This window comes from Zalophus californianus, chromosome 2, assembly GCF_009762305.2.
Source record: "Zalophus californianus isolate mZalCal1 chromosome 2, mZalCal1.pri.v2, whole genome shotgun sequence".
Lineage (NCBI taxonomy): Eukaryota > Metazoa > Chordata > Mammalia > Carnivora > Otariidae > Zalophus > Zalophus californianus.
In genome coordinates this window covers 66,790,747-66,817,524 of record NC_045596.1, presented here as the reverse complement: position 1 = coordinate 66,817,524, position 26,778 = coordinate 66,790,747, and the positions used below count along the sequence as shown (strand labels likewise).

Sequence of the window (26,778 nt, the reverse complement as noted above, 5' to 3'; positions counted from 1 at the left end):
TTACCCCCATTTTGTAGATAGAAAGGCGCAGAGAAATTAATAACTTGTCTAATCTTATAGTTATAAAGATTTTAGCTATTCTCTTGCCAGTCGAATCAGATGCCTACTGTGCATAATGATGAGAGTGAGTCTCTTGGTAATAATGCCCAAAACTAAGGTACTAAACTTATATTATTTGGGGCACCTGGTGGTTCAGTCAGTAGAGCGTGTGACTCTTGATCTCGAGGTCATGAGTTCAAGCCCCACATTGGGGGAGAGATTACTTAAAAAATAAAAATTTAAAAAAAGCTTATATTATTCAGCTTCTCCATCATCATAACAGAATTTATATGCATCATAAAATTATATATATTCACCTTTATCAAAACTGAGTGAATGATCGCCTCTGGAGTTACTATTGAGTTCTTACTATCATTCTTCTATTAGTCAAGCTCAGAACTTTTTTTCAATCTCTCATATTTTTTTTCGATCTCTTATATTGCTCTCTTTATAAATCTCTTGGATTTAATTCTTCCTTTAACTTTTGCTGTTACGCTGCCTAATTCTTCATCTTTTCACACTGAACTGTTATATTATTGCCTGTCTATTGCTTGTCTATTCCCCCGCCAATCTATACTACATCTCGAGATTAATCTTCCTAAGATAGACTTTTGATTATGTCACTCATAAATCCATCTTTTGGATTTAATTAATCTTCTCATCCCTCCTGTTTAGTTTTCTCTACTATCTCTACTCTTGCCTTGGAATCTTTTCCTTTGTTTATGACTTCCCACTTTTTTTTACTGAATACTAACCATTCATCCAGTTACTTCCTTCCCTAAGTAACTAAAACAATTATTATTATAAAATTGTATATGTACAGGTTTAAAAGAAAACCAAAATGTGCAGAAAAGATCCCCCCAAATATAAGCTTCTTGAGGACAGACTGTCTAGTTCACAGGTATGTTTCCAGTGCCTAGAATGGTCCCTGACAAATAGAAGGTGTTCACTGTGTATTTATCTTAGAAATGAGAAGTGAACATCTTTCCCCTCCCCTCGCTAGTATTGGAGTATTATAAAGACAATAACACTCTTCTGAGTTTAGAACGGAGTAAGAGAGATGGAGAATCAAAGTATCAACTTTAGTGCTGCCATAAGCTAGATTGGAGGCTACAGTTTAGATGTCTAATCATAGTGGGCCTTGTAACAAACTAGAACATAGAAGACTCTGTGAGAGCTGGGCTGTTTTGTTTGCCTCTATATCCCCAGGATCTGATTTAATAAACATGTTTTTAGCTTTGCGTCTGTATTAGGCTGCCTTACTAACCAAGTTACAGGCAAATCTAGGTACTGTAGGGCTTTCCTTGAAGGTGCAGGCAGCTTATCCACATGGACTATTGCTCTAGGTGGGAAGACAACTGTAAAAAGCCCTGAAGAGCTGATGTAAGCATGCTTCATTTCTTTCCTGAGGAACGTCAGTCAGTCCTTTCCCAGGGCAGTGTGAAGGACAGAGAAAGGCTGGAAGTGTTCCTCCTGTTAGTTCCTCTTACGGAGTATAAGGAAAATGCCCTCTCTGTGAACATGAGGGGGGGTAGAATGTCAGTGTCCTTCTCAAATATCTTTCGGTTACGTGTTCTTTTGTGATTATCTTTATAAATGTAAATAATTTACCTAAACATCCATGTCTCAGTATATCAGCTTCATATGGTACTAATTGAAACTCTTCTATTCAATATTAAATTAGTGCAATTATATACTTCCTTCCAGTTTTTCCAATTTTTTCCTTTCCAAATGTTTTATTTCTGCCAATTTTTGTAAATTACATTATTTTTATATTGTTAAGATATTTAAGTTTTCCATATTTGTTTTGGTTGGTTTGAAAAAATGATGGCTGACAAGAAGCACTTACATAATTTTTTACGCTGCTTTTTTAATTTTTATAATTAAATTTAAATTCAATTAATTAACAAAGCACGTACATTATAATTATATAATATTATAATACTATTACACAGAAGCAGGTAAATGAATAAGCATAATCCTCTTGTGAAACACAGTCTTGCTTCTGGGGGGTGCAGTTTTCACCAGCTTCCCTAAACGTGGGGAAACCCACTTGCCCTTAAGCTGTGAAGTTCATATGATGTGTGGTATTATCTGCATCTCATTTAGAACTTACAGGTGCCTGTTGTGTCCAGTTTTATTCTCATGTTAAATTCCTTAAGGATAGGGCGCCTGGGTGGCTTAGTCGTTAAGTGTCTGCCTTCGGCTCAGGTCATGATCCCAGAGTCCTGGGATCGAGTCCCACATTGGGCTCCCTGCTCAGCGGGGGGCCTGCTTCTCCCTCTCCCACTCCCCCTGCTTGTGTTCCCTCTCTCGCTGTGTCTTTCTCTGTCAGATAAATAAATAAAATCTTTTTAATAAATAAATAAATTCCTTAAGGTTAGTGGTTTATGTTTTGTTGGTATTTCAGTTTACATAAAAACAGTAATCCTTACACAAAAATTACTGATTATAAAGAACCAGATTTGGTCCTGTGTTTCCTTCTTTACCTATATTTATTTGTATAAATATATTAATCAGATAGTAACTGTTTACTTGCTATATACAAGATATTGGGTACTGTAGGAGATAAAAAAATAAAGTAGATACAGAACCACAATCCTTATGTATAGGGGGGGCAGAACTTTGCATCTGCCCTCCTGGGGTTTTCACCTGGACCTGAGAATTAAATTGATATAAGACAAATTAACAGGAGAAAAGCATACAGATTTTTATGTATACCTGGGCCCCCATTGGGAAATGAAAACACAAACAAGTGGCAAAATCTAAGTGCTTATATAGTAGGTTGAAAAAAGAACGGCAGTTGTGGAAAAGTAGTGGTATTATTTATTATCTAAATAATAAAATATTTAGAGAGGCTAAAGGGAGGTAATTGTTACTTAACAAGGTCTGTTTGTACAGATTTCTCTCTTCTCTGGTGATAAGAATGTTTCTTTCCGCCTGGTATAGAGAGGGCAGCTGTCACATGGGAGTTGCATCTCCTGCTTTCAGAAAGAAAAGAGGAGGTTAGGGTGCCCTTATTTCCTGCTGTTTTTCAAGTAGTCCTTAGCTCAAAATAGTCCTTATGCCAAATGGCACATCTTGGAGGGGCATATTCTGCCACCCTTTAAAACTTAGAGCCGAGAACAGAAGGTGAGGCAAATACACAGAAGCTAGTAGTTGAATCAAAAGAAATCTATAATATATGGAGGGCACCCGAGGTGGAAGAGGTGGCATTTGCCCGGGACTTAAAGAGAAGTAACGTTGAGTATGTGAAAGTTAGTAAAAACAAGTAGGTGAGAAACTGGGGCACAGTAAATAGTACATTTTATCTAGAAGGTAGGTGGTATGAAGAAGAGTAGTGATCGAAGGCTGGGGTCAGATTGTGGAGTATGGGAGACCATATCAGCTAATTTGATCCAAAGTGAGACCATAGTTCTTTCCATTAGCAGGTTTTTCGGCCTTCTCCTCATGGTTCAAACTGACTTTGTTCATTTTTTCTTTCATAGTTTGGAGGCAAACTGGTTACCTTTGAGAATGTCAGAGTACAGGCCCAGCAGGGAGCTGAGCAGCAGCAACAGCAACACCATGTGTTCATCAGTCAGGTGGTAACAGAAAAAGAATTCCTCAGCCGATCGGACCAACTTCAGCAAGTCGTGCAGTCGCAAGGATTTGTCAGTTATTGTCAGAAAAAGATTGATGCTTCTCAGACTGAGTTTGAGAAAAATGTATGGTCCTTTTTGAAGGTAAAGTTGAGATTAAAACAATTTCGTTATCTGCAAATTTAACTATTCCCATTGTATTCTCAGTCTGTTCTTATGAAAAAATTATTGCAAGATTGTGATTTCAGGAGCTTCCTGATGACATTAAAGAAACCTTATGAAGAGCACATGACCATAGTTTTATGACAAGAGTTCTTCCCTCTCTGCTTTGAAGAGCCTAATATGAAGTACTTTTTTTAATAAGTGAAAAATGATATAATAGTAACAATATTTAATTTCTGAGTAGATCCAATTAAGGAAAATGGGAAAAGAGGGAAGAGTTACAGGGGAGAGAGGTTGGAGGCATTTCTCATTCCTTTTACTGAGTTGCATTTATGACAGTAGGAAATAAGAGTTTTCTGGTTGGTCATTTTTCCTCCACTGGGATGTCTGTTTCTTGATACTGAATTTTCCAAAGAGAGCTTAAATACAATAAGGTTAAATTATAAAATTAATAGAATTTTATATTTTGTAATTATTAATTTGGGGAAAGAGTTTTAGGACATTTCGTGTTCCAGAGAGTGTCAGGTTTTGCATGCATATAACCACTGGACATGAGTTAGCTTGTATTTACAAAAATTATAGTTTAAAAGTAAGCTTTGGGGCGCCTGGCTGGCTCAGTCAGTAGAGCATTCGACTCTTGATCTCGGGGTCATAAGTTCAAGCCCCACAGTAGGCATGGAGCTTACTTAAAAAATAAAAGTAAGCTTTATTCAACAAGGTTAATTAATTACTAGTATACTTACTATTTTAAGAAGTAACCTATTAAAGGAAACTATTTTGGGGATGCTTTCTTAAACTGAGCCTTCTACGTAATAGATATAGAAAGCTTTCGTTGGTAACAGTAGACTTTAGTAGACTTTATTTTTGATAATTTTTAATAATTCTACTAGGAATTTGATCAAGTAATTAAAAATTTAAAGGCAGAAAAAAAATTTAAAGGCAGGTCTGTATTTCAAGATTATGTCTTCTTTAAAGGTGAACTTTGAGGATGATTCTCGGGGAAAATACCTTGAACTTCTAGGATACAGAAAAGAAGACCTAGGAAAGAAGGTAAATTTCTGCAAAAGTTAAAAGGCTGTGCTTATGCAAGTAAAATATTTATGTAGCCTAAGTGTTCTTATAAACTTCTATACAGATAATCTCAAATCATTCAATAAATATTTAATAAGAATTTGTGTTTGGTTGCCAGAATTCCAAATACATATTATTAAATGTGTAATTCCACCTTGTACCTGGATTTAAAAACTGCCAGAACCACCTTGACTCCAAACTTGATTTAAAAGCTGTGTCGTATCAGGTAGAATTGGGTCTTGAAAGATAAGAGGCTATCAACTTCAAACACTGGAAATAACACTTGGATTTTAAGAGTGTGCGTAACCAATGGCCCTGGGGGAAAAGAAAACGAGAGAACTGTTAGAGACCATCCCATGTTCACTACAGCTTAAGTGATGAAAAATAGAGTACTGGTTCAGATTACCACAGTTTTCTACCCTTGCTGTTCATGCCTTTAGCCCACGTTCCCAAACTCTGTATGGAGTTTGTCCAGCTGACAAATAGCTAATAAATATTTTGGAACAAGGGCAATTTATTGTACTGAACCTGAATAAACAAAAGTCCCACTGAGTCACTTAATTTTTTAACTTAGAAAAAGATTCCCTTTTAAAAAGAGAAAGTCATATTCCAGTTACACAGTTTTGTTCTCAAAGAGGGGCTTCATTATTAATCATTCCACAATATTGACATGAACAGCACGAAAACCTCTCTGACTTTGGAAACATTGAAGGAGGTATTTTAGATTCTTTGTGTAATTATTATTAGCCCTTTTTTCTTTGAAAGTGACTGAAGTTTTCTGTAGCATTGAAGATTGCCACATACGAGGTACAGCTTAGATACTGCACACTCTGAGCAGGGCCAGGCACATTGAAGATGTCACATCACAGGCCCACCGCTTACCGGCTGTGTGTCTTTGCTCATTCCTTTAGTTTTTTTACATTTAATTTTATTACTAGTCTGAACTTCTTGGTGCTATAACTTTTACAGGTTTGTAAAAGGTTAATATGAAAGTTTTACTAAATACCTAATAGCAAAAATGAGGAAAAAGAATCTGATTGTCAAAATACTTCTAATAGTTCTTTTTGGTAGTGTGTACTTGAAGAAATTTTTTTTAATTAATTATTGTTATTTAAAGGAAAGTAGAAGAAAACATGCTTGTTTTGAGGTTAGGTTTGTGATTGAATAGCAGATTTTATTCTCTCCTTAAACACCCCATCCCCAATCTGAAATTTGGTGGATTTTTGCCAATGAAAATGGAGAAAGAGGTGAGCATTTGCTATATGCGTTGAAATAGAATTCCATGTAGTAGGTGAGTTGTTGTTTTTATTTCAGATTGCTTTGGCCTTGAACAAGGTGGATGGACCCGATGTGGTAAGAAGGCCTTTAAAAATAGCTACCTTCCAAAATTTGGTCTAGGTTATAACACAGAAGGAAATATAATTTAAGAAATGTGTCTGTTTTATTGCTTTACAGTGTAAAAATAAATGCTGATTGTAGATATTTTAATACGTGAATTCTCATTTTAAAATAGTATAAGTTTAGCTGGTAGAGAGTATTCATTCCTTTCTCTTGATGATACTTGAATTTTGCAAAAGAGGAAAAACAGTATCAGTGACTGCTCAGATACTTGAGGTTAAGATCTTTGTTCCTGGGGGACATTTGGTAGGAAAAAAAGGAAGGTCTTAGTAATAATGGCTCTTTGCTTTTCCTCTGATAGTGTTTCTTAAATCAGTTTACTTAGTGTTGCTTCTTAGGGTTAAACTAGCTCTGAATGTTGTTGGTTGGGTCTTTTGTCTTTCTACGTCACTAATACTCATTTAATGCTACATTCTCAACTTCCCTTGTAATTGTTTTGTGTACCAAAGGCTCTTAAAGATTCTGACCAAGTAGCACAGAGTGATGGGGAGGAGAGCCCCGCTGCTGAAGAGCAGCTCTTGGGAGAGGTACTTATTTCTTTCCTTTTTAATTACATTGGGAAAATATGTGATATTTGTTTATCTCACACTGAAATATGGAAAATTTGCGTAACTACTTGTTCCAAAATGAAGTTGGAATATATTGTTTTCTTAGAGATTTTTGGGGTAGGAATCTGTTTACTTGTTTGACAGAAGTATCATCTATGAAATCTTTAGTTCTTTGAACTAGCTTCAGGATTATATATTTTAAAATTAACAGTTGACATGAGATTGACTTAATTTGGTCAGATGGATATCAGCATGTCAAAATGAAAAGAGATCTTACTCAGAAATCCACAATACATTGCATGTAAAGTTAATGTTTTTTCTTGACACATTAATATTTAGGGCCTGCTATCAGTGGCAGAGGCTTCTAGATTAGTCTTGAACTTTGAATCCAGGTCTAGAATTTTTCACTAAATAAACTGTCATGATTTATTGATTGTCATGATAAATGTGTCACGAGTTGTAGTTGACAATTTTTATAACCCGTTAAAAAGAGTCCTTGAACACAGAGTTGTATCATTAATTTTTTTCCTTTTGTTTTTCTGGGGTTTTTTTAACCATTACTAAATAATTCTGTACTTTTCTTGCTTTCTAGTTATATTTCATCTTGGAAAATTAATCAACAAGTTCTTATTTCTCATCTCATCTTTGGCCTTTTCATTGTTCTTTCTGATATGAGATACCCTAACTATAGAATGTTTCTTACAATCCTTAGCTAAGTTATAAGAATAATTCATCAGTAAATTCAGACTTTCACAAGATAATTATTAAAAAACACTTCCCATAGAAGTAGATCTAACATTTATTTAACCTGAGAATAAAGACTATGAGTAAAATCTTTGGAAAGATTTGAACTGATTTTGGTAATACCTATTCAGAATTGTAGGATACATTGAAGGAACGTACTTTCATCTATGTACAACTAGATCAACTATGTATTATCAAATAGAGGACCATTTGGAAATACACCTATGAATCAATAGATCAGAATAATATGTATTTAACAAAATGATAGTCACCAATGTGTACTTTCAGAGTATTTAAAAAAATTTTGTTTAGGGTGGTAAAATCTTCCCCTTTACCTTGATGATGCTATTTATCAGATATAATAGTTTATATATTGAAAATACTCAATGTGTAATAAGCTGTTTTTTCAGCGTGGTATTTCAGAAGTCCATGAATGAGGGTTTATTAATTGTTTCTTCGAAGACAAATTTGAAAAATTGTGAGTTAAAAAAAAAGAAAAGGTTTTTTAGTAGGTAAATATAATCAGATCTATTTGATTTATTTATTAATGTGAATAACTTAAGCTCTAAAATTTTTTAATTTGAGCTTTTAAAGTTCTAAAATGCTTCTCTTTGGTTAGGGAAAGAATTAAGGTTATGGTTATTCTCCTGTAATAGTATTAACTAATTAAGCATTATTTACAGATGATGCTACGTTGTGCCCTGCACTAAAATTCCCCAATCCAAAAATGCCCCTGACTTTGAACACTAGGCACTCACATTCAGATGTGTAGGTAATGCGATCACAGAAGATAGGTATTTTATCTCATGCAAGACAACTATGTTTTTCTTTCAGAATTTCTCTGTCATCTCTGATACAATTTATTTTTGTCTTCTTGTGAATTTTTATACATAGAAAGCATTTAAACTATTTGCCAGCAATGTGCCTTCCTTATGTTTCTTTTTACTCAGTCTTACAGGTAGTCTCAGGAGTTTACTCAGTCTTACAGGTAGTCTCGGGAGTTTATAACAGAACTGTGTATCTTTTTACCAGACCAACCTGCTATTGCAGGTATGACTAATTTAAGAGAATACAAAATCTGCAATTGAATTTGAGTAGGTTCATATAGTCTTTTATGTAGCATTGGTACAAGGGCACCAGGTGATTTTTTTTTCAAGACTGGTTCAATTAAAATAAAAAGACCTTATTACTAAACCTAATGATCGGACAGAAATTTTTAGACATGTAGAAAATTTTATTTTATATTTTTTAAGATTTTATTTATTTGAGAGAGAGTGAGAGAGAGAGAGCACATGAGGGGGGTAGGGTCAGAGGGAGAAGCAGACTCCCTGCTGAGCAGGGAGCCCGATGCGGGACTCAATCCTGGGACTCCAGGATCATGACTGAGCCGAAGGCAGTCGCTTAACCAACTGAGCCACCCAGGCGCCCTAGACATGTAGAAAATTTTAGATGTATAGCAGCAGGGTTGTTTTAAAATCTAAATACAGTAAAATTAAAAACGTGTACTTTGCATGTTTCAGGCTATTTTTATTTGAAGTATCTAAGAAAACAAAGATTCTTCAGTAATTTCTGAGCTACCAGTAATAGATTATGTACCCTTAAGGTTTTTTTTTAACATTATTCCTGATTGGGCGCCTGGGTAGCTCAGTCATTAAGCGTCTGCCTTTGGCTCAGGTCATGATCCCAGGATCCTGGGATTGAGTCCCACATTGGGCTCCCTGCTCTGCGGGAAGCCTGCTTCTCCCTCTCCCATTCCCCCTGCTTGTGTTCCTGCTCTCGCTATGTCTCTCTCTGTCAAATAAATAAATAAAATCTTAAAAAAAAATTATTCCTGATAACCTTGTATTTTATTTATGATTGTATAATGGGAGTTAATACTTAGGAAAGTCTTGGATCTGAGAACTTTTCTGGAATACTTGGCATGTGATCTAGTTAGTAGGTGAATAATCATATATAAATCTTGTTTTGCCAGTAAATTATTCCAGTTTCATTCTGGCTAAATTGCTGTCCTTTCCATCTCTTTAGTGCATTAAAGAGGGAAAACAAGAATCTGAATTTCTACCATCAGCAAGAGGAACGTTTAACATCTCCATCAGTGGCGGTAATTTTTTCATTTTGATTTTTAGCTATTTGAAAGCAAATAGTCTCTAAGTTTAGGTTACAAATGTTTTGTCGCAAGTGGTAGAGGGTTGAAAAGAAGAACTCAGTTATTTAGTATATGTTATCGGTCTCTTGGAGATAGTGGTATGTTCTGACATCTCTGTGATAAAAAACTGTATGACAATCTCTATTACTCCAGTTTAAAGAATCTGAAAGATGTGTTATTTTACCTGATTTTACTTACATGCATCTCAGTATATTTCCATAGACCTCAAAAACTTGTGTTAGAAATTAATCCACTAGTAATATTCAGAAGTTAGCATTGTTTTTTCCTTTGTGTGTACATGTAAAAATTGATATGTATAGGATTCTTTTCTTGTAACAAAAACTTTATTTAACTTGGATGTATTATTCCTCATTGCAGATATTGATGGTTTAATTACTCAGGCTTTGCTGACGGGTAACTTTGAGAGTGCCGTTGACCTTTGTTTACATGATAACCGTATGGCTGATGCCATTATATTGGCCATAGCAGGTGGACAAGAACTCTTGGCTCAAACGCAGAAAAAATATTTTGCAAAATCCCAAAGCAAAATTACCAGGGTATGTTATTTTAAAAATAGATAAACTGTAACATTTACCTGTTATAACACTTATAAAAGCAATACAGTCTTACTAAAGATAACTGAAATGCAAAAAGCAGTAAAGAACAAAAAACCCAGTCATAATTCCTTGAACCAGAAATAGTTATTGTCGATAGTTTGGCACTGTTATTATTTTTATTTTTTGTACTTTGTGTATATAACTTTTTTAATGAAAAGTACTTTCATTTTTTTATTGTAGAAAAGTTAGAATATAGAAAAATATAAAGATAAAAATAATTAATTTTAAAATTATGATTCTTCCATCAAATTAGTACATACCCTTTGTACCTCTTTCTATGTATTTGTAGAATTTTTAAAAACAGAATCAGGCCCATATATGTGTATATATGCGTGTAGTTTTGCTTATAGATATTGCCACTTACATTGTAAATGGTTTACCATTTCATTAGAGTCTTACAAAAATTTTTAATTGCTCTATAATGTTTTATGGTAAGGATATATTATTTCTCTTACTATTGAGGTGTTTAGGCAGTTTCTAATATTTTCCTAATACAGATAAGATAGTGATAAACATCTTTGTTGTGCCCAAGGATTTTATGTGATCTCTAATTATTTAATGAGGCTGTAAGTCCTAGGAAAGGAATTTTTGGTGCAGAGAGTCTGAATATTTTTAAGGCCCTGCTTAATGTTACTAAATTTCTTTCCATAAAAGTTGTCTCAGTGTTCAGTCCTATCAGCATTGGTTGCTGTCAGTCTCCCCTGCCTTATCTCATGTCACTCCCTCCCTTTTATCTTTCAGCCACACTGGCTGCCTTTCAGTTCCTCAGACACTCTATGTGCCTTTCTCCCTTGGGACTTTGCACCTCGTGTTCCCTTGACCTGGAATGTCGTGGGTTTTTTTTCTTTTCTTTTTTTTGTTTTAATTTAAATTCAAGTTAGTTAACATACAGCATAATAGTAGTTTCAGGTGTACAATTTAGTGATTCAGCACTTCCGTACAATACCTGGTGTACTCCTTAATCCCCATCACCTATTTCATCCACCTTCCTTCTGGTAATCATCAGTTTGTTCTCTATAGTTAAGACTTTCTTCCTGGGTTTGCCCCTCTCTCTTTTTCCCCTTTGTTTATTTGTTTTGTTTCTTAAATTCCACATATGAGTGAAATCATATGGTATTTGTCTTTCTCTGACTGACTTATTTTGCATAACATAATACTCTTTAGCTCCATCCACGTCATTGCACATGGCAAGATTTCATTCTTTTTTTATGGCTCAGTAATATTCCATTGTTTGTATATACCACCTCTTCTTTATCCATTCATCAGTCAGTGGACAATTTGGGCTTTTTCCATAATTTGGCGATTGTTGATAATGCTGCTGAAAACATCAGGGTGCATTTATCCCTTCAAATCAGTATTTTTGTATCCTTTAGGTAAATACCTAGTAGTGCAATTGCTGGATCATAGGCTAGTTCTATTTTTAACTTTCTGAGGAACCACCCTTCTGTTTTCCACAGTAGCTGCACCAGCTTGCATTCCCACCAACAGTGCATGAGGGTTCCCCTTTTTCTACATCCTTGCCAATATCTGTTGTTTCCTGTGTTGTTAATTTTGGCCATTCTGACAGGGGTGAGGTGATATCTCATTGTAGTTTTGATTTGTATTTCCCTGATGATGAGTGATGTTGAGCATCTTTTCATGTGTCTGTTAGCCATCTGTCTTCTTTGGAAAAATGGCTATTCATGTCTTCTGCCCATTTTTTAATTGGATTATTTGTGGGAGGTTGAGCTATATCAGTTTTTTATATATTTTGGATACTAACCCTTTATCAGATATGTCATTTGCAAGTATCTTCTCCCATTCCATGGTTGCCTTTTAGTTTTGTTGATTGTCCTTTGCTGTGCAGAAGGTTTTTATTTTGACGAAGTCCTAATGGTTTATTTTTGCTTTCATTTCCCTTGCCTCAGGAGACGTATCTAGAAAGAAGTTGCTACAGCCTATGTCAAAAAGGTTACAGCCTGTGTTCTCCCCTTGGATTTTTATGAATTCTTGTCTTATATTTAGGTCTTTCATCCATTTTGAATTTATTTTTGTGTATGGTATAAAAAAGTGGTCCAGTTTATTCTTTTGCATGTTGCTGTCCAATTTTCCCAACATCATTTGTTGAAGAGACTTTTTTTTGCCATTGGATATTCTTTCCTGCTTTGTCGAAGATTAGTTGACCATATAGTTGTAGGTTCATTTCTGGATTTTCTGTTCTATTGATCTATATATCTGTTTTTATGCCAGTACCATGCTGTCTTGATGACTACAGCTTTGTAATATACCTTGAAGTCCAGAATTGTGATGCCTCCAGCTTTGCTTTTCTTTTTCAAGATTGCTTTGGCTATTCAGGGTCTTTTGTGGTTCCATACAAATTTTAGGATTATTGTTCTAGCTCTGTGGAAAATGCTGTTGGTATTTTGATAGGGATTATGTTAAATGTATAGATTGCTTTGGGTAGCACAGACATTTTAACAATATTTGTTCTTCCAATCCATGAACATGGAATATCTTTCCATTTCTTTGTGTCATCTTCAATTTCTTTCATCACTGTTTTATAGTTTTCAGAGTACAGGTCTTTTACCTCTTTGGTTAGGTTTATTCCTGGGTATCTTACTATTTTTGGTGTAGTTGTGAATGGGATTGATTCCTTAATTTCTCTTTCTACTCCCTCATTATTGATGTATAGAAGTGCAACAGATTTCTGTACCTTGATTTTGTATCCTGTGGCTTTACTAAATTCCTGTATCAGTTCTAGCAATTTTTTGGTGGAATCTTTGGGTTTTCTGCGTAGAGGATCATGTCATCTGCAAATAGTGAAAGTTTGACTTCTTTGCCAATTTGGATGGCTTTTATTTCTTTTTGTTGTCTGATTGCTGAGGCTAGAACATCCAGTACTATAATGAATAAAAGTAGTGGGAGTGGACATCCTTGTCTTGTTCCTGACCATAGAGAAAATGCCCTCAGTTTTTCCCCATTTAGGATGATATTACCTGTGAATTTTCACATACGGCCTTTATTATGTTGATGTGTGTTCCCTCTAAACCTACTTTACTGAGGGTTTTTATCATGAATGGATATACCTTGTCAAATGCTTTTTTCTGCATCTACTGAAAGGATCATATGGTTCTTATCCTTTGTCTTACTGATGTCATGTATCATATTGATTAATTTGCGAATATTGAGCCACCCTTGCAACCAGGAATAAATCCTATTTGATCATGATGAATGATTTTTTTTTTAATGTATTGTTGGATTCAGTTTGCTAGTATTCTGTTGAAGATTTTTTTTGCATCTGCCTGTGGTTTTTTTTTTTTTTTTTAAGATTTTATTTATTATTTTTTTGAGAAAGAGAGTGTGTGAGTGGGAGGAGGAGCAGAAGGAGAGGGACAATCAGACTCTGCGCTGAGCACAGAGCTCTACATGGGGCCCGATCTCACAACCCTGAGATCACGACCTGAGCTGAAACCAAGAGCTGGATGCTCAAGCAACTGAGCCACCCGGGCGCACCTATAGTTCTTTTTTCTGGTATCTTCATCTGGTTTTGGTATCAGGGTAATGCTGTCCTCATGGAATGAATTTCGAAGTTTTCTTTTCTATTTTTTGGAAGTTTGAGAAGAATAGATATTAACTCTTCTTTAAATGTTTGGTAGAATTTGCCTATGCCATCTGGTCCTGGACTTTTGTTTTTTGGGAGTTTTTTGCTTACTGAATCAGTTTCATTGCTGGTTATTGGTCTGTTCAAATTTCCTATTTTCTATTTCTTCCTTTTTCAGTTTTGGTAATTTATGTTTCTAGGAGTTTACCTGTTCCTTCTAGGTCGTCCAATTTGTTGGCATATAGTTTCTCATAATATTCTCTTATAATTTCTTGTATTTCTGTGGTGTTGGTTGTTACTTCTCCTCTCTCATTTGTGATTTTACTTATTTGGGTCCTTTCTCTTTTCTTTTTGATAAGTCTTGCTAGAAGTTTATCAGTTTTGGGGCGCGTGGGTGGCTCAATCGTTAAGTGTCTGCCTTCAGTTCAGGTCATGATCCCAGGGTCCTGGGATCAAGCCCCGCATCGGGCTCCCTGCTCAGCGGGAAGCCTGCTTCTCCCTCTCCCACTCCCCTGCTTGTGTTCCCTCTCTCGCTGTGTCTCTCTCTGTCAAATAAATAAATAAAATCTTAAAAAAAAAAAGTTTATCAGTTTTATTAATGTTTTCAAAAGAACCAACTCCTGGTTTCATTGATCTGTTCTGTTGCTTTTTTTAGTTTCTATATCATTTATTTCTGCTCTAATCTTTATTGTTTCCTTCCTTCTGCTGGCTTTAGGCTTCATTTGTTGTTCTTTTTCTAGCTTCTTTTAGTGTAAGTTTAGGTTGCTTATTTGAGATTTTTCTTGCTTCTTGAGGTAGGCCCGTTATTTCCCTCTTAGAACCACTTTGCTGCATCCCAGAGGTTTTGGACCATTGTGTTTTCATCTTCATTTGTTTCCCTGTACTTTTTTTTATTTCTTTTTTTTATTTCCTATTTGACCCACTCATTGTTCAGTAGCATGTTATTTAACCCCCATGTATTTGTGACCTTTCCAGATTTTTTTCTTGTGGCTGACTTCCAGTTTAATAGCATTGTGGTCGGAAAAGGTGCATAGTATGACTTCATTCTTTTTATATTTGTTGAGGCCTGTTTTGTAACCTAATATATGACCAATTCTGGAGAATGTTCTGTGTGCACTTGAAAAGAATGTGTATTCTGCTGTTTTAGGATGGAATGTTCTGAATATATCTGTTAAGTCCATCTGATCCAGTGTGTCATTCAAAGCTATTGTTTCCCTGTTGATTTTCTGTTTAGATCTGTCCGTTGATGTGAGTGGGTTAACTACTATTTTTGTGTTATTATCAATTACTCCTTTTGTGTTTGTTATTAATTGTTTTATATATTTGGGTACTCCCATGTTGGGTGCATAAATATTTATAATTATTTTATCTTCTTGTTGGATTGTCCTCTTTATTATTATATAGTGTCCTCCTTTGTCTCTTGTTACAATCTTTGTTTTAAAGTCTAGTCTGATACTGCTATTCCAACTTCCTCTTGATGTCCATTTGTGTGACAAATGTTTCTCCACCCCCTCACTTTCAATCTGCAGGTGTCTTTTGGTCTAAAATGAGTCTCTTATAAGCAGCATATAGATGGGTCTTGTTTTTTTATCCATTCTGACACCCCATGTCTTTTAATTGAGGTGTTTAGTCCATTTACATTCAAAATAATTATTGATAGATATGTATTTATTACCATTTTATTACTTGTTTTGTGGTTGTTCCTGGAGATTTTCTCTGATCCTTTCTTGTCTTTTTTTCACATTTTGCTAATTTTTTTTAGTGATACATTTGGATTTCTTTCTTTTTATTCCTTGCATGTTTTTTAGTAGTTTTTGATCTAGCATTACCATTAAGTTTGTGTTTAGCCTCTTCTGCATATAGCAGTCTGTATGAAGTTGATGTTAGTTTGTTTGAACTCATTCTTTTATCCTCTCCTCCCCATTGTTTATATATGTTATTATATTTTATATCCTCTGTGTGTGTGTGTGTGTGTGTGAGAGAGAGAGAGAGAGAGTTCCTTGACTCATTTTCGACTTCTGGGGTATTTAAGATAATTGGATAGTTACCTAGTTGTATTCACAGGACAAGGTAAGCCTAGGGTCCTCCTGCTCCTCTGCCATCTTCCTGTTTCTTGACCTGTTTTTTTCTTGAGGAAGTTAATTCTGACTTCCTATCTCACATGTACTCCATCAGACCAGGTCATGTTTCCCTGTTAAATGTTTTGATAACACCCTATACTTTTCCTTCCCAGCCTATTTATAAAATATGTTTGTTTTGATGTTGTTTGAGGAAAAATAATAACCATCTTTTATGTCAGTTGGTTCAAGGATACACTTCACTTTGCTGCTGCTTTATTCTGCATGAAATACTTTGAATAGTAGTTTTGAATGATATGACTGATTAGCCAGAGTTAATTTTTACTAATAGACCAAAGGCTTTTAATTCTCCCTTTATTTTCCTTTCTTAAGCTAATTACTGCAGTGGTGATGAAGAACTGGAAAGAAATTGTTGAGTCTTGTGACCTTAAAAATTGGAGAGAGGCTTTAGCTGCAGTATTGACTTATGCTAAACCAGATGAATTTTCAGCCCTTTGTGGTAAGAAAATGAGCCTTATAGTTATATTTATATTATGTATATGGCATAGCATATTTTAAATAAAATTACTGAGAGGTACTATTAGAAATTTTTGCAAACCAACTAATCACTCCATAAGAAAAAGAAGTTCTCATTTGAATGCTTTTCTCAGAATTATTAACTACATTATTTCTCCATACCTAGTCATTATTTTTAATGATTTTGGTTTCAGGCAGATCACAGTTGGAATCTTGCCTCTGCCACTTACTAGCTGTCTGACCTAGGAAAGATTACTTTCTAAGCCTTAGTTTATTATTTGTAAAATTGCAGCTTTCACTTAATAAATATTAGCTTGATAGGGGCACCTGGGTGGCTCAGTCATTTAAGTGCTTGCCTTCTGCTTGGGTCATGATCCTGGGGTCCTGGGATCGAGCTCCATGTTGGGCTCCCTGCTCAGTGGGGAGTCTGCTTCTCCCTTTACCTCTGCTGCTCTCCCTGCTTGTGCTCGCTCTCTCTGTCAAATAAATAAAATATTAGCTTAATAAAATTAGTAATTATAGCATTTGAATGGAAATTAAAAATTACCATTAAAGGCCATGACTAGACTGGTGGCTAAGGAATGATACTCCTTATTTGTAAGAACAGAAGCTTTAGGCTGCTGGTACAAGAACAACCAACCATTTGCTACCTTGAAAGCATTATGAGAATATGAAAGTTATAAGGTATTAACTTTATTACTGTAAGTAATTTATAGTAGTCCTGCCTACCATTGATGTTCATTCCAAATGTGCCATATTGTAGTCTACTACTTACACAAACATCAGATACGATGAAATGGAGTTAAATGTTCATTAGGGGGCGCCTGGGTGGCTCAGTTGGTTAAGCGACTGCCTTCGGCTCAGGTCATGATCCCAGGGTGGTGGGATCGGGCTCCCTGCTTGGCAGGAAGCCTGCTTCTCCCTCTCCCAGTCCCCCTGCTTGTGTTCCCTCTCTCGCTGTCTCTCTCTCTGTCAATTAAATAAATAAATAAAATCTTTAAAAAAAAAAAGAACAAAGATACCATTTAAAAAAAAATATTCATTAGGATTTTTCTGTTCAAATATTGTTCCCATTATTTTTTAATATGATTAATGGAAGGTCATTCTATAGCTAGGTATATAGAATCTTGTCAAGCCGTTTATTATATACAGTTAGTTACACACTTCCATTCTTTTAACAAATAAATATTTACTGAGCATTTACATAACAGTGATTTTGTTTTTATCTACTGCTCATTGGTTGTGAAATTTAATTCATACTTCTGAAAATATTATTGGCCTACTTACAATTTCATATATAGATTGCTTTGAGTATAATCTTACTTTGTTTTCCTCTTGATCTTTAGATCTTTTGGGAACCAGGCTTGAAAGTGAAGGTGATAGCCTCCTGCAGACTCAAGCATGTCTGTGCTATATCTGTGCAGGGAATGTAGAGAAACTAGTTGCATGTTGGACTAAAGCTCAAGATGGAAGCAGTCCTTTGTCCCTTCAGGTTAGTATCTTTGAAACTTTGTGTTGTCTTTCACCCTACTTATATTCTAGAAATTGATTCGTTCCAGAAATTCATTGCTTTCACCTTCGTTATCTGTGTTTTAGAAGTTCTTTTGCTGGATAATTTATGTGTCTTTGTAGCTATATTTGGAGGGACAAAGTATGAAATGATGGAATAGGTAAAATGGGGTCGCAACTGTTTATGAAATCAAGGTTATAATTTGGTAGTTTATTGGGGGAAACAGATGGCAGTAGCATGAAAACAGCCCTAGAGTTAATTCTTTTTCCTCATGCTTCTCTCTCGCTGCCTCTGGTGACTCTCTCTGTCTTGGGCAAGGAAAGAAGCAATGTGGGCAAGGAATGGGAGGCATCCCCAGTACCAATAGAGAATAGATTAAGATATTCATGGTTAAGAGAAAATGAAAGTAAGAGGTAAATGGAATCCCATATAGCACTACAACCTGGGCAAGAGGGGTAAAAATATGGGGACTCTTCTCAGTCACTGAGCAACTATATATTTAGATCTTTTTTTCCAAACATTTAATCAGCAGAGTCTCATAATATTTCATTCAAGTATATTTTTTTTTCTCTCTGGAAAGAGATTTTCTCAATAGAGTTGTTACTTTAAAGATCCCTCTATTGAAACTAAAAATCTGGTGGGAAATCAAGGCTTTCCTTCTAAGTGCTTCTGAGAAAAAGCACACTTGCTTGATACTTCTGGATCTATGTACCTTTGAAGGACAGATAGGTAGGATATTCTTGTGCTTTATACTTGAAGCTCCCCATTATTGAAATAATTGGTATCAAAGAGCAACATGAGAAACTTTGGGTTGAAATAGTAAGCTCATTGGAGGTCACCTCATAGTAGTACTGTTTTTATAGTGTAGCTAGTATGGTATTTTTAGTCATAGTTCATTTTATACCTGCTGGAACCCAGCTTCTGCCTTTGGCTATCTGTCTATCACTTTCACTTTGGATATTTGCCTACTTTAACTCACAAGATAAGTATCTGGCAGTTTAAGGATATTTAGAACGTGGTAACCTACGACTTATCCATGAATAAGAGACCTTCTTCCTCCTTACTGTTTTTCAGTTTACTTAAATTGTGGTCAGCTGTTGCAAATGTTTTTTAGAAAGAGAATAATAAGATGTACTTTTAGTAGGTTTTAGAAACCTTCATAACTCTTTATCTTTTCCTGCTTTCTTTCATATACATCTTGGTATCTTTGGTTCTCCTTCTCTCTCCCTTCTTTTTCTTATTTAGGATCTTATTGAGAAAGTTGTCATCCTGCGAAAAGCTGTACAACTCACCCAAGCCATGGACACCAATACTGTAGGAGTTCTTTTGGCTGAGAAGATGAGTCAGTATGCCAATTTGTTGGCAGCCCAAGGCAGTATTGCTGCAGCCTTGGCTTTTCTTCCTGAAAACACCAACCAGGTAATTAGAATTGACCATTTTTCTTCTTTTAATATGTGAATAAAGGTGAGTCCAGTAGGTAGCAATCAGTATTAAACATATTGGTAGGTAGAATGTTTTAGAGCAGTTGAATTTCTATCATCTGAGTATAGGTGAATATTACTGACAATTATTCAAGGATCATTTTAGGTGTAGCCAGACTGTATCAGAGAGATAGGATACTCTGGTTGTGTGATAGATCCCTTTCTACTGAGGGGCATAGTATTTGAGGAAAATAAATGGGGAAAGGACCAACTTTTTGTTTCTTAAGCCAAATGCTGATTCTTCGTACAAGGTTCTTTGTAGGAATCTTCTGTGTTGAAAAGCTATAAATATTTAATACTTAACCAAACAAATGGGGTTGTGGTTTTAAAATGCCACCCCAGACATAGATCAGTCTGATATTTTCTGGGGACGTGTGTGTGTGTGTGTGTGTGTGTGTGTGTGTGTGTGTGTGTGTGTGTGTGTGTGTGTGTGTGTGTGTGTGTTTGGGGTGGGGGTGTGGGGAGGCATAGAGAGAGGTAGAGAATAGATCAGTCTGATATTTTCTGGGGACGTGTGTGTGTGTGTGTGTGTGTGTGTGTGTGTGTGTGTGTGTGTGTGTGTGTTTGGGGTGGGGGTGTGGGGAGGCATAGAGAGAGGTAGAGAATCCTAAGCAGGCTCCATGCCCAGTGTGGAGCCCAGGCTCCAACCCACAACCCTGAGATAATGACTTGAGCTGAAATCAAGAGTCGAACGCTTAACCACCTGAGCCACCCAGGCGCCAGGGCAAGTATATTTTTAAAGTACTGAAAGCAAAGAGAATTATATTTCTAATTTAGTGTCCTTATTTGGTGTCCATTAAAATGGGCTTTTTCAATGCAGTGGAATTCAGTAAGTGACTGACTATATAGTGATGGACACAATTGCCAGGATTCTTTTCCTGAGGGAGTTTCCAAACTCAAACTGAATATAGACAAGTAAACATACAATTCCAAAAGTGATACATACTGTGAGAGAGGTAGTAGGGCTGTGGAAGCACAGAAGAGGGCAACCTAAATTTAATAATAGAGCATGGGTGGAAATTAGGGTGGGATTTGAGGACAGTTTTCCATGTTTATATCTATATTGTGTGTCTGACAGAGCTTAATTTTGAGCCTTGAAGATATTTTCTTATTTCTATACTTTTTATTATTAACTTTGTTTTAATGGATTTTTTTAGTTAAATGTTTTCAGTATTTTGTCTGTTCTAGGGAATTATCAATAAATTTCCTTGAGTAATTTCATTGAGTAAAAATACTTATATCTGTGTTCCAGGATTATGGATGTATGACTAGTTGGTTTTGAACATACTTATATGTTATATCTTTATGAGAATATTAGGTAGAATAGAAACATAGGCTTTATGATGACTTTGGCAAAATAGCTTTATGCCTTTTTACTTAATAAGATCCCATTATTAAGTTATAAGACCCTTTATTTTAAGAATAACTTAATCTAAAACCTTTAGATCTTCTAGCCTTAGTATTAAACTTTTTATTTTCAATACCATTTATAACAACATACATTCTCTATACATCATTCTTCATGTTTTCTTTGGACTTTTAAAGAACGTTCTTTATGTAATAATAAACAATTTTGAAGTTGCTGTCTTCTATGTATCTCAGTAGACCCTTAGTATTTTCTGGGGAATATGTTCTGAGACTTTGTGATATCATTATAGTATCTAATTTTCCTCCCTAATAGGCAGTAAAGTATACCTTAAAGTTTAAATGACAGCTTTAAACCTTTAATGAATTTATAGAAATGTATGATTTTTAAAGATATTAAAATCAGTTCTTGCTGAAATATTTTAACATTAATTTTTTGTTGTTGTTTGTTAATACCTAGAACGTGTATGTGGTCAACTCACACTTATTGTAGATCTGTATAATTATAAATCTGCATAAGCTACTGTGAGTGTGACATCTTACTCTTTTAACTTATTTCCAACATCTTTTTTTTTTTTTATTAATTTTCCTCTCTTTCTCAGATCACCATTTTCTTCCATCACCATCTTTAGCAGTTGATTCTTTTGGGGGGCCTTATTTCCCTATAAAGAAAAAGTTGTATTTTTTTTAACACTTTTATGATTTGTGAGCATTACTCGACTACAAGAAAATATAAAAGAGCAGAGATGATAAGTGACACTCATCTTACATATTACTATATAGTGGATGTAATTTCAATCCCTGTCTCAGTTAAATTCCAAGTCACACTATGTATCTTGGACCTTTGGTATCAGTCTTGAGTATCAGAATCCATGATGTGAAACCCACATGTGCCAGGGTCTATTATATAGAAAACAGCATATAAACAAGGAGCATGTGACCGATCAAGCTTACTTGAAGAAAAGCTACATGCTATCATATAGTTGGGTGAACACTAACAGTTTGCTTTGTTTTCTTCCATTACTTATTTTAGCCAAATATTGTGCAGCTTCGTGACAGACTTTGTAGAGCACAAGGACAGCCTGTACCAGGACAGGAATCACCTAAAATTCCTTATGAGAGGCAGCAGCTTCCCAAGGGCAGGCCTGGACCATTGGCTGGCCACTCACAGATGCCAAGAGTTCCAGCTCAACAATATTATCCGCATGTGAGTGATACGGTCTGGATTAAGTAGAACATTTATATATTTCTATTCAAATTGGTGGTTTTAGTTTATTGGGTAGGAAACCTTAATCTGCTATGATAAACTAGACAACATATTATTTTAGTAGTCTTTCTTTTTATATTCTTGGAAGTGGTATTTATGGTCTGTTGTTTTTTTTTTTAAATGATCACTTTAATCTAGGCAAACAGATTATATTTTAAATGTAAATTAATTTAAGCTCTCTGGGGAGATTTCTTCTTATTTCTCATCACTCATACTTCCCTTACACACGTACATGTGTTCTTGAAACTGCTACAGTTTGATTCATCCAACAAACTGTAAGTAAAGTAGTGGGAACAATTTTTGGGGTGATTTGGTTAATATTATAAAATATTCTTAGAAAAAGTACTCTTTTTTTTTTGAGTATTCTCATCTGAATCATTATTATAAGTTTACTCTGTCTTCTGTATCAGCACAATAAAGAGTATACAGAATAAACTTTTTTTTTCTAAAGATTTTATTTATTTATTGGAGAAAGGGAGAGAGAGAGAAGGAGTGAGCACCAGCAGGGGGAGGGAAAGGGAGAAGCAGACTCCCCGCTAAGCAGGGAGCCCGATGCGGAGCTCGATCCCAGGACCCCAGGATTATGACCTGAGCCAAAGGCAGACACTTAACCAACTGAGCCACCCAGGCGCTCCTAGAATGCACTTTTTTTTGGACAACTTGGATATTAGAGAATGATCAAAGGTGTATGAAGTTATAGGTCATGGGGATTATGAAGATAATTAAATATTTTTTAATTAATTTATTTAACTAAAATTACCAAACGGTTAGTGGCATAAAATGTGGCATCTTACTGTCTTTTACTATTTTATGTAAAAACTATATTTCTGGACCCGCAGATAGCCTTCATGTTCTTAAATGGAAAGTACATTTTCATAAGTAAAAAATGGTCTTCACTGATAACAAAGTTAGCAGGTACTCTGCCCTTTTTAAAATACAACAGATTATTTTAAAAATGAGTTAATTAAATTAAATACAACAGATTACTGATAGAATTGACAAGGCCTTTTTTTTATAAGTTTTTTTTTTTAAGATTTTATTTATTTATTTGCCAGAGAGAGAGAGAGAGCAAGAGAGCTTGCGAATACAAGTAGGGGGAGTGGGAGGCAGAGGGAGAAGCAGGCTTCCCGCTGAGCAGGGAGCCCGATGCGGGACTCGATCCTAGGACCCTGGGATCATGACCTGAGCTGAAGGCAGACGCTTAACCAACTGAGCCACCCAGGCGTCCCAACAAGGCCTTTTTTATATTTCATTGCAGCAAAAGTAAATATAAAGTCATGGAAAACTAAAAAAAAAAAATCAATTTGTGTGCTTTTGTCTATTGTACTTTTGATTAATACTTAATCAGAATAGATTACATTTGATTTTAACATTTGTTTTTTCCTTTATTTGACAATTATTTTTTTGAGAGCTTTACTATGAGTGTCTATCTTTATTCTACCTGTTGGTGTATTGGTAAACAAAACAGACTAAGTTTCCCACTCTTGTGGAGATTGCACTAGTTTTAGAAAGCCTATGACATAGGGCAAAGCAGGCAATGGCTAGAAAAACTGAGAGGCAGAGAGGTCAAGTGACAAGCCAGTTTTAAGACTTAGAGCTTGAATTTCTTAGCATTGTGTGGCTAGTTAATGGCCAACTTGGTGTTAGAACTTTCAAGCACCTTTAGTTCAATCACACTGTCTCGGTACTGAAGTGAGACACCCTCTATATTGGGAAAAGAAAATATTTACTCTTTATGTCCTTGGGTTTATCTGTCTTTCTGGGAAGATGTAAAAACACTGGAAAACTTTTGTTATACTTTGACCTAGCAGTCTCATCCTTTAAGAAAAGGAAAACAAATTCAGTAGTAAATTAAGTAGTGATTTTCTTGATTAAAGCTTATCTCATGCTGAATGAAGGGTTTCTATGAAGGTTTACTTGACAAAAAAGATTTTGATGGCTTAAAAATTTTTTTTGAAAATATCAGGACTCTAGGGTAGGCAGTGTGGTGTAGTATATAGCAAATACTGGCCTGGGAATCAGGAGGCCTGATTCAGTCCTAGTAAGTAATGTCACCAGCTAGTTGTATGGACCTCAGCAAGCCCCTTCATTTCTCTGGGCATTGGTTTTCTCAATGGTAAAAGGTGGGGATTAGACTGGATGGTCTCTAATATTCTCTGATTGTATGTTTCTAAGCCTCATATGGGACTAATAAGATTTTTGTGGTTCTAATAAAATCCAGAAAAGGGAGCTTATAGCAATACATTTACAGATCTAATAGTAGCATGAATACTATTAATGCTTCAAAATCACTTTTTTACTCAATTACCCGCCCCCCCAGCGTCTTCTTTCTTTACCTACTTACAGGAACTAGCTTTTTCCCCTTATTCTTGACACTTGAATGGCATTGTTTTTTATGCTTTGATTTAGGTTTTCATATTGATTTTTCTCCTGCCTCCCCCCCCCCCCGTTTCATTGTGAATGTGTGCTTTTCCTTTGGAATCCCAGCTACCTTGAAAGCAATTGCCTGACTAACATATAGTATCTTGCTGTTCTTACTTTTTGCTTTGCATCCGGCTATTACTGCCTTTTGGGGTTTTTTTTTTTCTTCTTTTAACATTTTTATTTTTTATTTTCTGTGATTGGTATTTCTTTGTTCAATTCAGGTTAGAATTGCCCCTACTGTCACTACCTGGAGTAACAAAACTCCTACCGCCCTTCCCAGCCATCCACCTGCAGCCTCTCCCTCTGACACACAGGTATATCCTTCATTATTCATCTTTGAGCAGAATTCCGCTCACCTAAATATATATAGTTAAATATTCTCTACCCGGCCCCCCCGCCGCTTTTCTTAAGTTATCCTCCCCCCATCTGTCTGCCTGCTTATTGCATTTTAATGCTTTAGGATGCAAGAAGCAGTTTTTAGGACAATTCGTTTATTTTCTTATCCCTCTCCTTCTTTTGCAGTTCTAAATTGACCTCAGCTAGAAGAATATCAACTAAAGTTCTAGTGGTTTAAATCTGATTTCACTGAAGATTTTCTTTTTTCTTTCTTTGTTTTTTGAGCATTGCAGAAATTGAAGAGAAGCGAAAGTTCCCTTGTGGCATTTATGCTTATATTTCCAAAGTGTGGAGTAGTGGATGGAATTTAGTAGAGATGGAAAATCCTGGTGACTTAGTATGAATATCACTGACACTATTTTATGAAGTTATTAGCATCTGTTGCAATTCATTGCATTTATTACTTTGGACCTGTTTAATCTTTAAATCACTTAGAATGTGTTGCTCAGAGAATGTGTTCTAACGAAGATACAATGTGCAAAATGCAGTGTTTCTTACACAATAAATTTTTTTTCTTTTTTTTTAGAAAAATAAACACAGTTCCATTTCAGAGATTATAAATCCATCTGGGTAAGATTCTTGGTTCCAAATGTAATCCTCCTTTTTATCATATTCTCATTCCCTAGGGAGAAAATCCTCCACCTCCAGGTTTCATAATGCATGGAAATGTTAACCCAAATGCTGCCACAGCTCAGCTTCCCACCTCTCCGGGTCATACGCACACCCAGGTACCACCTTATCCACAGCCACAGCGTAAGTAGTGCAACCCTGAAGTCCTTAGTGCAGCCCCATGTCTTATTCTAATGGTGAAACCATTCGCTTTGGAGCTCCAAACCCATGATCAAATCAGTTTTAACAAGTAAAAAAAGAACCATTCTGTGTAGGACTGGAGAGAGAGAGAGACATGGTTTCCCTAGGAAGCATCCTGAATCAGCATACGAGGAAACAGCTCCTGTGCCAGTCCATTCAGAACAGTTGGCTCCTGTTCCTGAATGATTACTAAGGACAGTGAATTGTCTGATGATTTGGGTAGGAACAAAAAACAGAATTTTTGAAAGGATTTGGTTGCATATTCTTTCCTTTAAGCAAAATGACACAAACCATTTTTGGAAAAATGGTTCCCAGGGACATTTGTTTTTGTTGTTTTCCATTTATATCATCTTTTTAAGAAACAGACTTTATTTTAGAGCAGTTTTAGATAGCACATTTGAGTGAAAGTATAGAAGGTTCCAGTATCCTCCCTGCCCCCATGCACAACCTCCTCTGCTATCAACAACTTGCACCCCAGTGGTCCATTTGTTACGGTTAATGAACCTACACTGACACATCATTATCACCCAAAGTCCATAGTTAACTTAGGGTACACTGTTGGTGTTGAACATTCTATGAATTTTGACAGATATATAATAATGACATGTACCCACCTTTGGCTTTTGTTTTTTAGAAAACATTTATTAGAAAGAAAATATCACCACTATTTTAAAATTTAATTGACCACAAAAATAAAATTCTCCAAGGGGAAAATTATATGACTAAACAACTATTAGAAAAGCAAGAGGCCACTGCCTAGTAAGAACTAATCCTAATAAGTCTGTTCTGTACTAAAATGGATGTTCTTACTTAACATAAATACAGATTTGACACAATTTTTCACTCGTGCTCTCTTCCAAGCAAAATAAGTACAGTTCTATTAGATTCATTCTATAGAAGTCCATACCTACCCCTAGTCATGAAGAATGTGATAGCATTCTCTAATTTGGGTTCAGATCTTTGCATCAGAATGTTAGTTGGCTGCCTGAAGGCTTACTAACCAACTGTGCACAGTATATAAAATATTGTATAGTAATTATTTTGT

General features: G+C 35.5%; 1 protein-coding gene across 19 annotated transcripts in view; it reads left to right on the top strand.

The window, feature by feature from the left end:
* SEC31A (SEC31 homolog A, COPII coat complex component) overlaps window positions 1–26,778 on the top strand; it is a 72,883-nt gene that overhangs the window by 24,797 nt on the left and 21,308 nt on the right. For 10 of the 19 annotated variants that reach the window (XM_027599979.2, XM_027599971.2, XM_027599968.2 and 7 more), the window contains 11 exons: window positions 3,528–3,764; window positions 4,758–4,832; window positions 6,168–6,206; window positions 6,701–6,778; window positions 9,569–9,644; window positions 10,068–10,246; window positions 16,337–16,463; window positions 17,827–17,972; window positions 19,236–19,409; window positions 21,870–22,043; window positions 25,550–25,676. In XM_027599979.2, the coding sequence (XP_027455780.1) occupies window positions 3,528–3,764; window positions 4,758–4,832; window positions 6,168–6,206; window positions 6,701–6,778; window positions 9,569–9,644; window positions 10,068–10,246; window positions 16,337–16,463; window positions 17,827–17,972; window positions 19,236–19,409; window positions 21,870–22,043; window positions 25,550–25,676 (1,432 nt within the window). The remainder of the gene's footprint in view (window positions 1–3,527; window positions 3,765–4,757; window positions 4,833–6,167; window positions 6,207–6,700; window positions 6,779–9,568; window positions 9,645–10,067; window positions 10,247–16,336; window positions 16,464–17,826; window positions 17,973–19,235; window positions 19,410–21,869; window positions 22,044–25,549; window positions 25,677–26,778) is intronic. The other 9 variants (XM_027599981.2, XM_027599975.2, XM_027599974.2 and 6 more) reach the window with 3 other exon arrangements.